Source organism: Calonectris borealis, chromosome 14 (genome assembly GCF_964195595.1).
Source record: "Calonectris borealis chromosome 14, bCalBor7.hap1.2, whole genome shotgun sequence".
NCBI classification, from domain to species: Eukaryota; Metazoa; Chordata; class Aves; order Procellariiformes; family Procellariidae; genus Calonectris; species Calonectris borealis.
The window spans coordinates 12,347,882-12,363,887 of NC_134325.1; the positions used below are offsets into that span (position 1 = coordinate 12,347,882).

General features: G+C 41.2%; 1 protein-coding gene across 2 annotated transcripts in view; it reads right to left on the reverse strand.

The window, feature by feature from the left end:
* The window catches only part of HIPK3 (homeodomain interacting protein kinase 3), a 114,050-nt gene that overhangs the window by 50,855 nt on the left and 47,189 nt on the right, over positions 1–16,006 (reverse strand). For both annotated transcript variants that reach the window (XM_075163227.1, XM_075163226.1), the window contains exon 2: positions 8,570–9,665. In XM_075163227.1, coding sequence (XP_075019328.1) covers positions 8,570–9,663 — 1,094 coding nt within the window. In that variant the 5' untranslated portion in view covers positions 9,664–9,665. The remainder of the gene's footprint in view (positions 1–8,569; positions 9,666–16,006) is intronic.

Sequence of the window (16,006 nt, forward strand, 5' to 3'; positions counted from 1 at the left end):
ACAAAAGGATTTTTTTCTTGTTGCTGTTTTGTTTTTTAATCGTGATGGTTTTGGTCTGAACCCACACAAGTGTTGAATGTTCTAAGTGTGCCCACATTATCTATTTGCACTTGTTCAACCTGCTTGATTTTTAGATCAACTGAGGCAGTTTGCCTTCTGCGGCTAACGGGATGAGCCCCCAGCTGTGGTACATCCTCTCCCTTTCACAGGCTGTGTCAGCAGAGCAGCGGCTTGGCCAATCTTTGTGTACTCAACCGCGCAGGAAGACTTCTTCCCCCATGCGTCTGCTTCATCCTCCTCACTCGTGTTGGAGACTGTGAACTGATGCAGGAGGTAGCCTTCACCCACAAAACAGCTCTCCTTCGAAGACAAGGATGCCAGAGGGAAGAGACAGGGGCTGATGTATAGGCTTCACTTTCAATCATGTTGATTTAGATCTAGTACTACCTGCTCTTACAACAGAAATAAGCCATATTTTCAAAACAGGCACAGTGGGACCAGTTAGACACAATATTTACAAATACAACTACTGATATTTTCTGCAATTAAAATATCCAATAAATCCGCACTCACATACACACAGATGTATGATGAACAAATCTTTGTGACATAAATATCAGTGCAGTGAAAAAAAGGATCACATTTCAGTAGATCTATTTTAACGTGTGAAAAATAAAAGCTGCTTCCCAAAACTTTAGTCATGACAAACTTAGGTCTATCGTTCAACCTCAAAAAAATGAAATACAGCAAGAACCAAGAGCTCTTTCGCCTTCAATATTATGAAAGAATTTCCCTCTGTTCAAACTGAAGCAATCTAAAGATCAAGAGAACCATCATCTGAACTCTGATTTAAGTTGTTGCTCCTGCCATCACTATTAATTTGAAATCTGGGCTGACATTACTAGAATCTCCAGCAGGTACATGGTACCTTTGAATGCTTCATGTGTTATCTCTGCTTACGTTACTCGGAAAATTTCTAGCTCAGAAAAATGACCAACTCGAAGGTTGGCCGCCATTTCATCCACTCCCATCCCCACTCCTCTGGATCTTCAGAAACAATTAAACAAGGCCCTTTTCCACAGCAAGAAAAAAAAAACCACCCCACAACAAAAAAAAAAACCCACAACAAAACCAAAAAACCACACCATTACCAAAAAAATCTACTCTTATTTTCTGCTTCTATGAACAGAGAATAATAAGGTATTAGAGACCACGTTATGTTGACTAGAAAATAATAAGAGAATTGAAACTACATTTGTTATCAAATAGCTATCTAAGCATGAAGTTATGATGAGCTAAGATTGCCACTCCTGAAGGATACTTATAATGGTTTTGGTAAGGTCCCAGTAATCATGAAATAGAAGTTTGAAATGGGAAGTCAATTAAACAATTAATGAACACTATGCAAAAAGTGCAAACAAAACCTTGCCAAAACAATAAAGCAATTTGTTCGCAGACACAAGCCACAAAAGCTTATCTTGACATTAAGTTCTGTTTGCTCAGATAAGAAAATAAACCAGCAATCACAGCCCTGCAACTTTAAAGGGGGGGGGGGGGGGGGGGGAATTAAGTGTCCCAATTCACTTGTAATAGCAATTTCTTACATTATCAGGACTCTTTTCTTATATATACTACTGACAGTAACCACGCTTACAAGTATAGCAGCTGACTTTGAACATGCTGACCTTGAGCAAGCAAACGACCTTAGCAGCATGTACTTCTGGCTTATTTCATTGCAACAGCGAAACAGCCTCACCATCTATAGTAGTCTAGAGTCTCTGGCCACCACCCCTGACTATTTTAAGATATCCCAATACACTTCAGTGATGCACAGTTCAAAGTGATAGAATAACATCTGCTAGCATGTTGAAGTGCAAGTTGTTTACAGAGGCATTTTTAGCTTGTTCTCATACTGTGCTTCCCTAACTGACAGAAAACTCAATTTACTAACAGAGCTTTGCTTCTCATTTAACACCTAAAACCCAAAATGTTAAAAAAATTTTGAGCAAGAATTTTAGGCATTGTGAAAGGAGAAAAGCTAAGACATCCCACTCTAGATAAAGCTTATTTAGAAACTTTAAGTATGTGACAGCAACGGGTGGTCTTGAAAAAGCAGTTGCTTCCTGAGATGCCAATTTTGCACAAATTCTCCCCTCGGTCGTCCTTATAAAGAAAATCTGTATTAAGATAGGTGTTTATTTGTATACAAGTTTTTAACTGATATTTTAAACATATGTAAGGTATACGTCGATCTGATGTTAGGAGAAGAAAATTGACAAGTTACTGGGATGCAACGGATGTGTTACTGAGTTATAATAACCCATCCTGCTGACAATCCTAACCTACAAAAAGAAAACATGCAATTTAACAAGAACACTCTAGGGACAACTGTCAGTCTGTGTTCTCTGGAGTCCCTGGGGTGACAAGGACTACATCTAATCAAGTTACAAAAGCCAGTGAGAAAACAAGCCTCTCCAGGAATATACGGCCACGAGAATTTTTTTCTAATTTTGAAGGAATGTGTGTAAGAAAGAGGGAGAACAACAGATTAAATAAATTTCATGAATTTGAGGGGGGAAAAAACAGCATAAGTTGTTGGTGGTTTATTCTGAAACTAAGTATGAAGCTGAAAAAGTAATAAATAAAAAGCTGTCCTAGAGCAACAGCCTCAGAGCTCATAGCTCTCGCTGCAGCCCAGCCCATGGGCAGTAATTAAGCCCCAGAACTCAACTACTTTATTCTTTTTCCAAAACCCTCTAAAGCAGAAGAGATCGCACCGGATCAAATCACTCTTCCGAGCTGCAGCAGAACTGACTGGGCGAGTGAAAGCAATGTCAGGACCACAGGACACAATGATTATCACTCTTCCTCCATCCTCTCTGATCCTTCATGGAAGAGGAGGGTAAGCCGAGGAGAGGGGGAAAAGCCTGCTCTCGTCCAACAGGAATACATCCAACAGCAATTTTTCCATCTCTCTGAGCTCCGCTGCAACACTAGTGACATTTGGCATTTTGTCTGGAACAACTCTGTTGATTAGCAACTGAGTTGCTTCCTTAGTTGGAAGACTGGAGGGAGGATATCACTGTCTGATTCAGGAATGAGTTGACTCCACTGAGTGCATCTACTCACATCATTTGCTTTTCCTTGTGGGCACATTGCTGAATAACTAGGATCGTATTTTACTGCTGTCACCAGCGGAGCAAAAAAACGTTTCCAAGCTACGAGCATCCCTTAATAACCAGACACCTTCCATTCAGCCAGCATCACTCAAGCTGTCCATCAGCCTAATGCAGGTTCAGCTGGCGCCCCATTTTATACAGAGATCGATCATATTGCTTCCCATTCATTTCATTTGCCCAAACTAAACAGCAGCTTGCGTACGGGCCGCTGGATGCCAAGAGGAGCATCCTTCCATCCGGAAAGTGAGTGCTTGCTCTTGAAACATATTTTCAGTAAAATTTCCAGTTGTACTCTAACAGCACTACAGTCTGATACAGTGTGATGAAGCAGATGTTTCCTTGGGAGACAGGAGGCGAAAGGTAGGAAATGTAACCGTTGGGGCAGCTACACAGGCAACTGGAGCAGCGACTGTTCAACTCCCTTCGGAGGCTGTGCACAAGGAGCACGCAATGAAGTAACACTCTCACTCCTACAGCCGCAATGGCTACTGTTAAGTCCATGATATTAGCAGGATCTTATGAATGATAAATTTTGTAAGGTTTACTGAAGTCTCATTTTCAAAATCCTGTCTTTTAGGAAGACAACCCCAGATTTAATCAAAATGAAGGTGATTCTCCTTCCCCTTGAAAATCAATTAAGCAATAACTCCTCCCAACCAACAGAAGCCCTAGAAATCACAAAGCTCTGCGCACACAAACACTGCTATAGCTCTCCCTTAGTGACCTACACTCGACATGCAATGCAAACATGGCAATGTGTTTTATGAGTTCAGTTGATATTACAGCCAAGCAACAAGTGGGAGAAGGAAGAGGCTTCATCGTTACCAAACCCTGCCACATAAATGTTACCATTAGACGGAACCGTGCATCCTCTAAATACAATTTTACCCGCTCTGAACAACGATTGCATAGTATGGGCGTTCAGAAGGCATCGCTAACTGTCATGTGGGCATTAGCTAACGAGTGAAACAGAACTCCTTAACCACTGGCGTTGCGCACAGCTATTTCCAAAAGGGGAAATTACACACAGGTTTCAACAGAAGTCCCTCTGGGAAAAAACTCCTGGAGGGAGTACCAGAAGAAAGAAGAGGTCTGCTGTGAAACCAGGGCTAGAGAGTTATCTCTGACAGTCTGAGAAGGCCATTGCCTCTCACGGCAACAGAAAGGAAAGTAACTCGGCTCCCTGAAGCAGATGGTCAGGACTACCTTGACCATTTCAGATCACTCGACTCTCCTTGTAGGTTACTGCTCCTTGGAGCCTGCCATGTCGAAGCCCCTCTTCTCACGCTTGCTTCCCTAAACACATATAACCTCAGGAGAGGGGCAAAGCAAAGGAAAATGCCTTCCACAGGGAAACACCATGCCCTGGGAAACACTTCTGCCTTGCCAGATGAGTGCAAGATACCAGACTTAGAAATAAAAGAAATGTGTCGATTCCCCTCCTCCGCAGCCTGCACCATGCAATAAGGGGAAAAGAAGCTTTTGATTTTGGATAAACACTCTCCTTTTTGTGATTTGGGGCACAGCTGACGAAAAGGACAGCAACATACTTATCATACCATTTCCATATATGACGAAAGCTTGATCACCTCCGCTGTATGTAAGGGTTTTTTCTTTTCAAAATGTATACACTGCCTAGTTATTTACCTACTTAGATCACTCATAAAAGGTCAACAGTCTTAACGGGTGAGGCCAGCAGCAAAGAAAAGGCTTAAATACCAGATCTCTCTAGCCCATAGCTATTAAAATCCAGACCAGCATAAAAACAGCATGTAAGCACAGACACTGTCTTTTAGGGAAAGAGTATTCAGAATAACATCTCATCTTTAAAACAAACAAAAAATAATAATCTGTGACTTAAGACAGCGTACTGTGACTAGTATTTATTCATATCCATACTCTAATTTCTAGCAATACATAACAGCCAGGAGCTTCCAAGAAGTAATGAAATGTCAAAAAGTATTTTTATACTTGTTTTAACCATTTTCTTACTTTCTCTTTGCTTGACAAAGCTGAAACAGAAAAACATCAAATCATTATCACGCCATCCAGTTCATCTCCATTTTTCTGCTTGTTTACACCCTTTTAAAATTCAAAAGTACTGTAATGTCTCCAATAGTCATCATCATGTCACCCCTTCTTCTGCTATAGACTAAAGTAAGTCAGCTCATTATCCATTCATCTGGCTGTATTACGTTCCCTGCCTTAAGTCCTAATCCTCTTATTATTTATTTTTCCAATTCATTACTCACTTCCTCTTACAGATGTAACATACTGATTCTACCGTTCAAAATAAACACCATAACATTAGACTTTGTGGCATTCTCCATTCTGGCGATAATTAGCTCGTGACAGTGCCATGAACTAAAAAAAAAAGCAGCCACAAGATCAGGAAAAAAAAAAAAACAACCCAACCCTTCTCTTTATTCACTTTCACAAAAAGTGGGTTTCTCTTGAGCATTCAACATACGTTTCTACAGACACCGGTGGACATACGCTTTCCATAGAGAAAGTGCAAGTCCTATTCTCAAAAATGACCATGGCATAAGTTAACAGTGCTGCCAGAAATAACAGTTCCTCCCTTCTCCCCAGGCCACCTCCCTCCCTCCTCACGCTGGCACGGGCACTTGGGCAGATGCGGGGCGAGCAGAACGAGGGACAGGGACAGGGTTAGTATCACCCCCGGAGCAGGACGGCACCAGCACCGCAGGGTTGAGAAGCAGCATCCCGATGCTGCGGGGATGCAGCCCTGCTTCCTCACAGCCCTCTCATCCTACACCGTCGTTTAAGGGCATTTCATTCCATCCTTTTCCAAGACCTCTGATCATAAAACAGTCATTTAAAAACAAAATACTTCTGCTTAATACCTTTTTCTTTAAATTCTTGGGCCTGGCTGAGTGCTTTTGCACGTCAGAAGAGGCCAGGTTCACATCACATTGACTTTAATAGGATATTTCCCACTAAATCTAAGGATAATTCCTAGGTGAACGTAGTGTGCTGTGCCTGTCACTTAGTGAATCAAAATCCCAGGCACTGTCACCTCTGACCAGACAAGGATCCCCACTGGTAGAAATTACAGGTAAAGCTCATGACAACACACATACAGCTTGCACAGAAACAATTTTCAAAGATTGTATACAAGAATACAGATGGGATCATGCTAATAAAAGAGGTACTGTAGGGAACAAGAATTCTTTAAAAAACATTTCCAATTTGAACTCTAATTGGATTAATTTAGCTTGAAGCTTTAAAACATTCATTTAAATAGATTTTTATTTCTTGCTAAATAACCTAAACAAACACATAGCACCACTGAGCTGGGGAGGAGGAAGAGAGAGATTTCAATGTCCCAGCTGCTGCTTGATTTTTTTTAAAGGGTTTGTTTCAACATGTCATAGTCAAACAAGTCAAACTTGCACTATCACTCCCACAGTGATACATGGTGGGAGTAACTTTTCTAATACAAAAAACATTTAAGTACAGTTATATTTTATGAAGTAGCTCCTTATTTGATTGACAAGAAGCACAATCTCTTGCAAAATAAATTCCATCTCAATACAGTATATACTCTGAAGGTGCTTCTCATTCCTAAGGCTTTTCTCTTCAAATTTCCCTGGCATCATCTATTTTGAGGCCTTTTGGATCAAATCCCTCTTTCCTGATACTATTTACACTAGTCAGGTGCTTCCAAAGCAATAAAAAGAAAGTTTGAGAAGCTACACAAAGTTAATTTGAATCACACAACTGGTGCAGAGCTATGCATCCACAATGAAATCCAGCATGCTAATTTTCAGAAGTAAACTTTTTGCTGAAAATAATTTTGAGTATAGTATCATTTTTTTTTCAAAATTAAGTCAGTTCCAAAATTATCTCAACCAATATTTAACTTAAATATAATACCAAAACTATTCAAGTAGACAGACCCTAATGTTTTTTTTCTTTTTGTATGTCCTTTTTACTTTCAAAAAAATACCGACTTAGATGCTACTTTATAGAAGGATTGTAAAACTATACAAGATAAAAGAATGTGATCTTCTACTGAACAGCCTAAATATTTACAAAGCACTTAAGTGCAACTTAGTAACTAGGGAATTTTAGGGAATTCTACATGAGTCTGTATGAATATCATTCAACATCATTGAACCAAGAGAAGCATATATACCCACGAGTTTTATTCGGGGGCGGGGGGGGAGAGAGAGATAGTTTTGAATGTACATCCACAACGAACCCCACTTACTCACACTTCAGTGCATGTAATGCAATACAAGTATCCAAAATGGGCACAAGGTGCCAAGGAGTTGCACACTGATCTTGCCAGCATACAGACCTGCTAAACCCAGTAAGCATGTCAAAATTCTATATAAAGTATAGGTGCAAAGGAACATCAAACCAAGTAAAACAAAACTCCGCTAAAATTCGTATATAGGCAATGGAATAAGCACAACAATGCTATGTCTAATGAGCCAAAAGTTTTCACTTCCAACATGAATAGCTGTAAAATATTTAAAATTTTCTTCAAATTACTCATTGTCCTAGTTTACTAGCTTTTTACTGAATTTGCAGAGACAGGCAATACCCAGGACATACTATTGTAATGATGCAAAGCAGAACTGAAAAAGGTCTTCAATCAAGACAAGTTCAGTTCATAAAGAAAACAAAAGGACCTCAGATGCTAAATACTAATAGCTTTTACACAGCTTGGATAACTATATGAAAGGATTAAAAAACAAAATCAGAAATATACCTCCATTTTGAGGCCAATGTAGAATGCAACCATGTACCCAGATCACTTTAAATGCCTGCCTGGCATCACCTTAAACATTTAAGTATCCTATCACTCACTAACTCCAGAAGTTCACTGAAGTCCACAGCTACTGAAGGCACTCAATCAGAATTGAGTTTATAAGAACTAGGCAAAATATTTACAAGTGCTGGAGAAAAACAGAGGCGTTTACATAATCTTTGGCAACAGGATATAAAAATATGGCACTTCTAGTACACTGTCCAGCTGCTTACAGAAAAAAACATCATGTTAGGAAGGCAGGAAAGGCATCCTAATCAAGCAAGTGAAAGCTAAATTTTTTTTCTATCTTCCTTTTTAAAAGTGTCATCAGAGGTCTCAAAATAACAGTAAGTGATGACTTCAGAGTGCAACACAAAACGTACTTCTAGAAAAAAATAGCACTATAAAAACATTCAAAGCAAATATCCACATTTAAAATGGTAACCAGCCACTTAACCTTAGTATGGCCTTCATTCTTAGATGGCCCTTATGTTTTTCAAATTATTCTTATTAGTTATCTTGAAGAGTAATTATTTAAGTCATTAACTTTAATAAATGCTAAAACCTTGTTCCATTAAAAGTTAAAAACAAAGTAAAAGACACCTACCTGTAATACCGAGATTGTAAATAGGTTGAACAAATAGTCTTTGATACATGGCTGGCAGACCCAAAATCTATTACTTTAACTCGGTAAGGCTGCCGAACGGGATCCACCAACATAATGTTTTCTGGTTTGAGGTCAGCATGGATTAAACCCAGACTTTTTAGTTTTTTCAGTGCAGTGGCCACCTGTTGCAGAATAGGCCGTATTACTTTCAGTTGCAGAGGGCTGAATTTGTTTTGTTTCAGGAAGTCATATAAGTTCTGTTCCAACATCTCAAAAACCAGACAAGTATGGTTACGATGCTGAAAGCATTCGTAGGCTCTCACGAAGTTAAATTCATCAGCATTTTCAGTACTTAGTCTCGCTAATATGCTCACTTCTATTTGTCCTTGGCGTGCATACGAAGGATGATTCTTCAAGATTTTGATTGCCACAATCTCATTTGTCCCCCTTTTCCAGCACTTCACTACTTGTCCAAAGGTCCCTCGCCCAAGGAAATCAAGAACCTCATAAGTGTTTTTCACAGAGCACAATACCTCATGCTGTACTAACTGGTAATCTCCATCACCGCTTGTACCACTTTGTTTTGAAGTTGCAGCCGTTGTCACAACCGTCACTGGGTTTCCTATGTTGGTTTGCAACATTGCAGGCAGGATGGACAGTTCATCAACAATCTGCATCGTGCCGTTTTGATTATCCAGCTCTTCACTCTTACGCTTCAATCCACATCGCTGGGGTCCTTCCAGGATATCTGACCGGCTTCCTTGCGTCCCAGCCCGAGGTGCCTCTAACTGAGCTTGCTGCGCCCGCGCTGCTAACGCTTTTGTAGCACCTGCAATATTTTTTAAAGCAACAGCATTTGACTGCAACACAAAGTTCTGTCCTCGAGGTGTGTCAAATGGGTTTTTAGTCTGAAAGTACGTACTAACCCTGTGGGGAGGAATTCCAAAGTTTTTACCATTCACATAGATTTGCGGGTAGGTTCTTTCGTGGTACACGCAACTGCTTGGTTCTAGTTTGAGTTTCTTCACACTACAAAAGGCACTTGACTGGGTTTGATAAACATATGGTGGATAGACCAAGACTTGTGAGGCCATACCTATGGAGAGAGAGAAAAAGAAAAAGCAAGTGAGAATCCTGCACTCATATTTCCAAGCTTTGCAGCAGGTTCCTCTTCTAAAAAAGTCAGGACACGAATATATTTTCCAAATGAGCTAGCCTGAAGTTATTTTGTATTTAGTTTCTTATGGCCAACAGCAAGGTCATCATGCCTTGCCACCGTGCACACTCTTCAGCACACAAGGACTGCGGCAGCAGCAGGTTACAGCAAGAAGTGTTTTTGCTGGTTGCACAGGGCAGGGCTGAGATAGCCTGCAGCAGGCCACTACTAGTAATTTTTCCAGTGGGGAAACTACCTTCATGCTATCAAAAAATCAGCTTTCATTTAAAAACCCCCAGTATTTCTACATACAAAAGTATTGCAGTGTTCAGTAAGGTAAATTAAATATCCAATTCATATATTTATCAATGATGATGTAAAACAACTTAAAAGCTCTTAATTGTGAGCCGACGCTACCTGTTACACAAGTTATCCGACCTACTGATCGTAAGCACCATCGGGTTTCTGAGAACAGACGGACAAATGACAACTGTCACTGCTCCAACAATTTCACCATGATGAAAGTGAAAGCGATCAGGCTGTGTGATGGGGCCCAAAATACCTTAGGGGCATGTGTATGTTCACATAGACAATTGCAGCTTTCTGGGTAAATTAAGATGTACAGTAATCTAATGCATTCACAAAAGGCAAGCGCTTTCTCTAAGTTATACACCATCCCATTGCAGAAGTTTGCACATCAGTGACACAGCTGTAGGGGGTAGAGGCACCAATTTCCCCACCACCACCACCTTCAATTCAGATTTGGAAACTAAATATTAGCCTCATACAGTCAGATATGGCAATTTCAAGAGTTGGGCCATAGAAAACCTGCCTCTAAGGTAACCTGTTAAATTAACTAAGTATGATATTCTACAGACCTATAAAATATGTCCCTGATCATTTCTGAAAACTGGGCTGATAATTGTAGGTAGAGAACTTAGAAGGACAGACTTCTCACGGAAAATTTCTTTTCAAGTGAATGTGAAAGGAAGAAAAAGAATATGTTTATCGATATGTATTTTCTATATTCTGTATAGATTTTTCATACATTTTTTAATATTTTTTTCTGCCAACCCAATTACTTCCTTCCTAAGGGAGAAGTGAAAGTTAGAATAAAAGACTATGGATAATTTTAACTTTTGAATTCCCAGTAAGGCTGAGATCAAAATTTCAACCTGAATGACTCCACCTTCCTTGAGGTCATCACATTTTCGAAAGGCTACGCCTGTACAGCCTCTCAGAAAAAAACACTTGCAGCTTGGAAATTGGTAACGAAGAAGAGTTTTGCCCAAGAGGAGGCAGTTTGCCAGCCCGGGAAGCCCCCGAGCACAGCAGCCCCGTTCTGCATCGCCCGTGTGACGGCGCAGGATTAGTCCCACTGCCTCCCCAAATTCACCCTGACTCAGGACGCTAGGTCTACGGAAAGCAGAGCCACAAGACCGTCCCGGCTCATGCTCCACACCATACCTCCCTTTCCCAGACACTAAGCGGAGCGTGCCAGCACAGCATCCGAGGAAGGAAGACGATGGCAGCAGTACCTGGCCTGCACACGTAGGACGAGGAATCTCAATTCCACTTTAAAATGCAAAGACCCCACCTCTCGGATGCTGTACCTTCCGGCTCTCATCTCTGCACTGACCCTGCTGTGCCCCTTCCAGATCCGTCAAACACCAGCCTTAAACTTTTATGTCACATAACGCTAAACACTAAGAAAAAGGCATTGGATGGATCCCAGTGTAAATGACTGCAAGGTTTCAGGGAAGTTATGGCTTATACCAGTCCGATGAGCTCTCAGAGACAAATTCAATACCAGTAATACTTTAATTGAATCACTTTTTCATACCAAGTGCATGAAGATTCTGGCAATAAGTATTTAAATCACAGATGAATCATATAAAACTTGAGCCAGACATTGCAATGACTGATCAAACGAAAACTAACCAAACGCACGGCATAATTATTCTGAAGCTATGATTTGATTTATGGAAATTAGCATTTAAACATCTTAAGAGTGATTAAAATAATCATACCATCACCTCAGTTTAGCATCCTATAATGGTTTTTGCCCCAGTAGTAGAAGAAAACTTCAAAGCCCTTTCCTTTCCAAAGCTGTTTGCCCAGAGCCAGACAATGTAGAAAGCTGGAGACCGCCAGCAGTCAAGCTCTCTCGTCACCAAACATTATGGGATTGCCACTAGCCTCCTGCTCCACGCCAAGGATTTAAGACTAACTCTCAACCTCAAAACAGGCAAAAATTCTCCAAGTTCTTAAATTCTCCCCTAAATAACATACCCTGTTACAAAGTGCCTGGTGCACAGCACAAGCATATTATGACTACAGGACTTACCCTCTTTGCTAAAATAATTACATTTAAAGGAATCATTTACCCTGATCACATTACTTAGAGCTCCAAAATCAACTCTCACCGATCACCCCGGAGCATGCATACGTCCAAACCTACTTGGAGCTTCCAGTGCCACCTGCACAGCTCAGGCCAAGCCAAACCTTCTGTCAGCAGCCCACCACTCTTCCAGTTCTTCTGAGATGACTCAAATACCAGATTTGCCACGTTTACTCCAAAGACACTAAGTCTCCAAACAGTATTTTTTTTTCTTAAGATCTTTCCTTCAAGGACCCTGTTTTTTAAAAAAACTCCACCTCTTTCACACACATATGCATGAGAGGAGTAAAACATTCAACCTCAAAAAACTTTTAAACTTCAAAAGAAACGGTCCCTCTTTTCAAGGTGACACTACTGTGTTATCCCACAAAGTCTGCAGACAGGAGAGTTCAGATGCCCAGTGCCACCTCCGCGACTCAGAGGCTAATGTAGATGACAAATCTAAATGCCGAGCAGACTCAGGAGCATGGCTACACCGCTAAGCTCCTCAGCAAAAACAGGTCCAACACGAGCAGCCAAAGCTGCGCTGCCCAACGGGAAGGAGCCTGGATGCCTGACCCGTGGGCGAGAGGCCTGCCAAGCTGCAGCAGCTCCAGCGGGTCCATTCGCCTCAGATCTGCTGTAACCAAACAGCAAACGTCTTGCTTGGTTTAACTTCTGGAGAAGGTATTTGCCCATGTAAGCATGTCACCAAAGCTGACAGCACAAAGTCAAGACAATTACTTTGAAAAAGCAGTGATAAACCTACACTGCAATTAAGGAGGTTTTCTGAAGACAGGACAACAGCCTAGTGGGGGGGACTACAGCCCTCGAGCATGGCCAAAGAACCACTCAAATCCTTACCTGAGCCTGTTGGGATCACTGGCATTCAAAAACGTGTTGGTTTTCTATAGGCTCATGCGATTCAAACCAGTCCAGAAGGACTGGAAGCACACAGTCCCAGCTTTCTCCTTAACATTAATTTCAGTTGGATGAGAGAAACTAGGCTATCTTTATCATCTTTGGGGGTTTTTGTACTTCCTACAGGCTTAGCTCCATGACCCTGAACTCCAACCATACTGTTCTCAGTTCTGTTCTCAGCTAAGTAGTGTTATATTGAGTTATTACACGAACATTTTTAGCAACGCCAAGGAAAAAAAAATTAAGCACTAAATAAAATTGATGACACACCCTAGAAGAACAACCTTTGATGCAATCATGACAGACTGAACTAAAAAAGCCCAGTTTTACTCCAGAAAAGTAAAAATGGTCTTAGAGTTCTCGTACTAGCATCTAATTTCTTAGCTTCCCCTAAACATGTTTCCCTTACCCCCATAAATTTGGGGGGGTGTGTGTGTGTTTGTTTTAAATATATACTCCGAGATGCAATCACATTTGGAGAAGCTACAGTATCTTCATATAACCAATGAATAAAACACTTCTATAGGTCTTCCCATGAAACAGGCACATTAAAAATCCTGCAGCATCCTACACCTGAGACTGCTCAAAGACCTCTGCCATGCATGTGCTCAGAAGACGTTTCAGACAGAAGTGCACTCTTTACTATACATTTACATATATGTTAATGAAATACACCAGAAGAGCAGGTAACTATCCAATACAACCAGCTGCTGGAGGTCTTCGCTTTGAGAAGCTAAGTTTATTAATAGAATTCATTTCCCCCCACCCAGATGAAAATCCAGCCCCACATCCAGAGAGCAGAGCTGCACAACAAATCTTAAAGAGAAAGGGAAAATACCATGACAGCCTCTACTATAACAGCACTGCCATGTTATGGGGGCTTTTTTGTTGGAGTGGTTTTTTTGGTTTGGTTGGTTTTTTTTTTTGGGGGGGGGGGGGGGTAGTTTTTTGGGGTGTTTTTTTGTTTGGTTGGTTTGTTGTTTTTTTCTACTATTTTGGGGGATTCAGGTTACAATATAATCCCATGAATAGCTACATTGGAAAGAGTGAAGAGTTACTGTGTTGCAGGATCAGGCTTTTTTGAGCAGGTCTTCTGATTAAAGCAAATAATAGAATGCACACTGTGCCACAGAGTGCATTCCTCCCCGCCTATCACAAACCATTTCACTGAGCTTATACATCTTTCTGCACATTTCTTATCGAAACTACTCCTGCTTCCTCATACAAACTGCAGCTTGTTAATGTAGATATAGCCTGACAAGCCCAACAGCACTGTAAGAGAGGGATGTGCAGAGCAAAGCAGCTGGTGCTAAAGGAAAGAAAAAAAACAACCTCATTCTGTGCTCATTTCAGGGAGGTTACTTGAGCCTGAACACTCATGAGCAGCTGACGCGCATCTTCCTGTTACATTTCATTTAAAACAAATCCAAATGTGTGCACTACAAGACCGCTCCAGGATGCAAACCAAAGTAAACAAATCCATCAGAAGATGGACTGAAGAGCGCAATCCCCCGGTGAAGTACCAGAGGCAGCCCCGGCTACTTGAGTAGCTTCAGACTCGATCTTCAGTTTTGGTCTCAGAGAAGTCTGTCCATTCCCCCTACACACATTTTTAAAGCTCTTCTCCTTCCCGAAGTGCAAGATGACCATCCTAACCTCACTCCAGTGCAGTGACCGCTCCTGGGCACTGGCACACACACGCTGAAGTTGGCTCCGGAGTTCTCCAGCTTGCTTTGCTCCGATATTGAGGTTGCTGCACCCTGCCTCATGTGCCAGCTGCTGGTGAATACTGCAGGGGATGCGGAAAAGAAAGCCTGTCTCGAGACACCTACCAACTATTATTACCTCTACACAGGGTCCCTTTGAAGGAAATGAGCCTTCTTGGCTCTCAGTTTGAAGCAGAGAGAACTGGGAAGTCTGCACTTCTCTTCTTAAACATTACACAAAACGTGTAAATTTTGATCAGAGTTAAGACTGAATTCTGTGTGCTTCTGAAGAAAGTATGAACAAAGTAATGAAGTAAACACATTTTAAATAAGTAAATTCATTTAAATAAATGAATAAACACATTTTGACAAAGTAATGACAATAAACAGGAGGTGCTTCACAGTTTGCCCCCCCCCCCCCCAGCTTCTCTCTACAGAAACTGAACAGAGAACCAGGCAGACATTGCTCAGTGAAATGGAGCACCTCTGGTAATGTCTTGCTAATGTTCACCTTGCTGTAACAATGCTCTTTACTTCTTAAAATTATGTCTCCAGCCTTCTCAAGCAGTCCCAGGCAAATCCATAAACATGACCAATTTGGCAGACTGCAACAACCTCGAGAAGCACAGGCTGTTCCAGGCCTGACCACCATTAATAATTAACTATAAATTGACATTTCCTCATGACAGAGTAAGGCGGGGGGGGTAGCAGAGTAACCAGTTCGTAAGACCACTGCAGTGCAGCTGTAGAGAAATGGCCATACTACACCCTTAATTCTTCTGCAGAATAAACAGCCCTTTTTAAATGCCCGGAGAAGTGCAATTACTACGTTGCTGCTGTTGCAGCAAAATCCCCAGCAGGCAAAGCCTAGCCAGCGGCAGCCACCTAATACTATAGTTACAATTTAACTCAAGAAAACTTGTTTTCCAACTTCTTTCAAGCCTCCATCGGTGGGAACCGGTTCCAACACACTCACAAGCCTTCTCACAGTAGAGCTGGGCATCAAGGGAGACTTTCTAAAAGCTCAGTAACTTCCAGCAAATGCACAATTTGAGCAGTAGCACTCATGAAGTGTTTTATTTACATTGTGCATCACTTTGAAAAGACTGTAAGGATACTAACTGTTGTTTTTCCCAGGTAAAAAAAATTGTTCTTTTTATATGAGGTGCCACCCAATAACTTTTCAAGTTATTTAGCAAATACAAAGCTGAATTAGTTGCCCTCTCTTTCCCCCCAGAAGAAACCTTATTACTGGTAGTAGCAGCACCTCTATG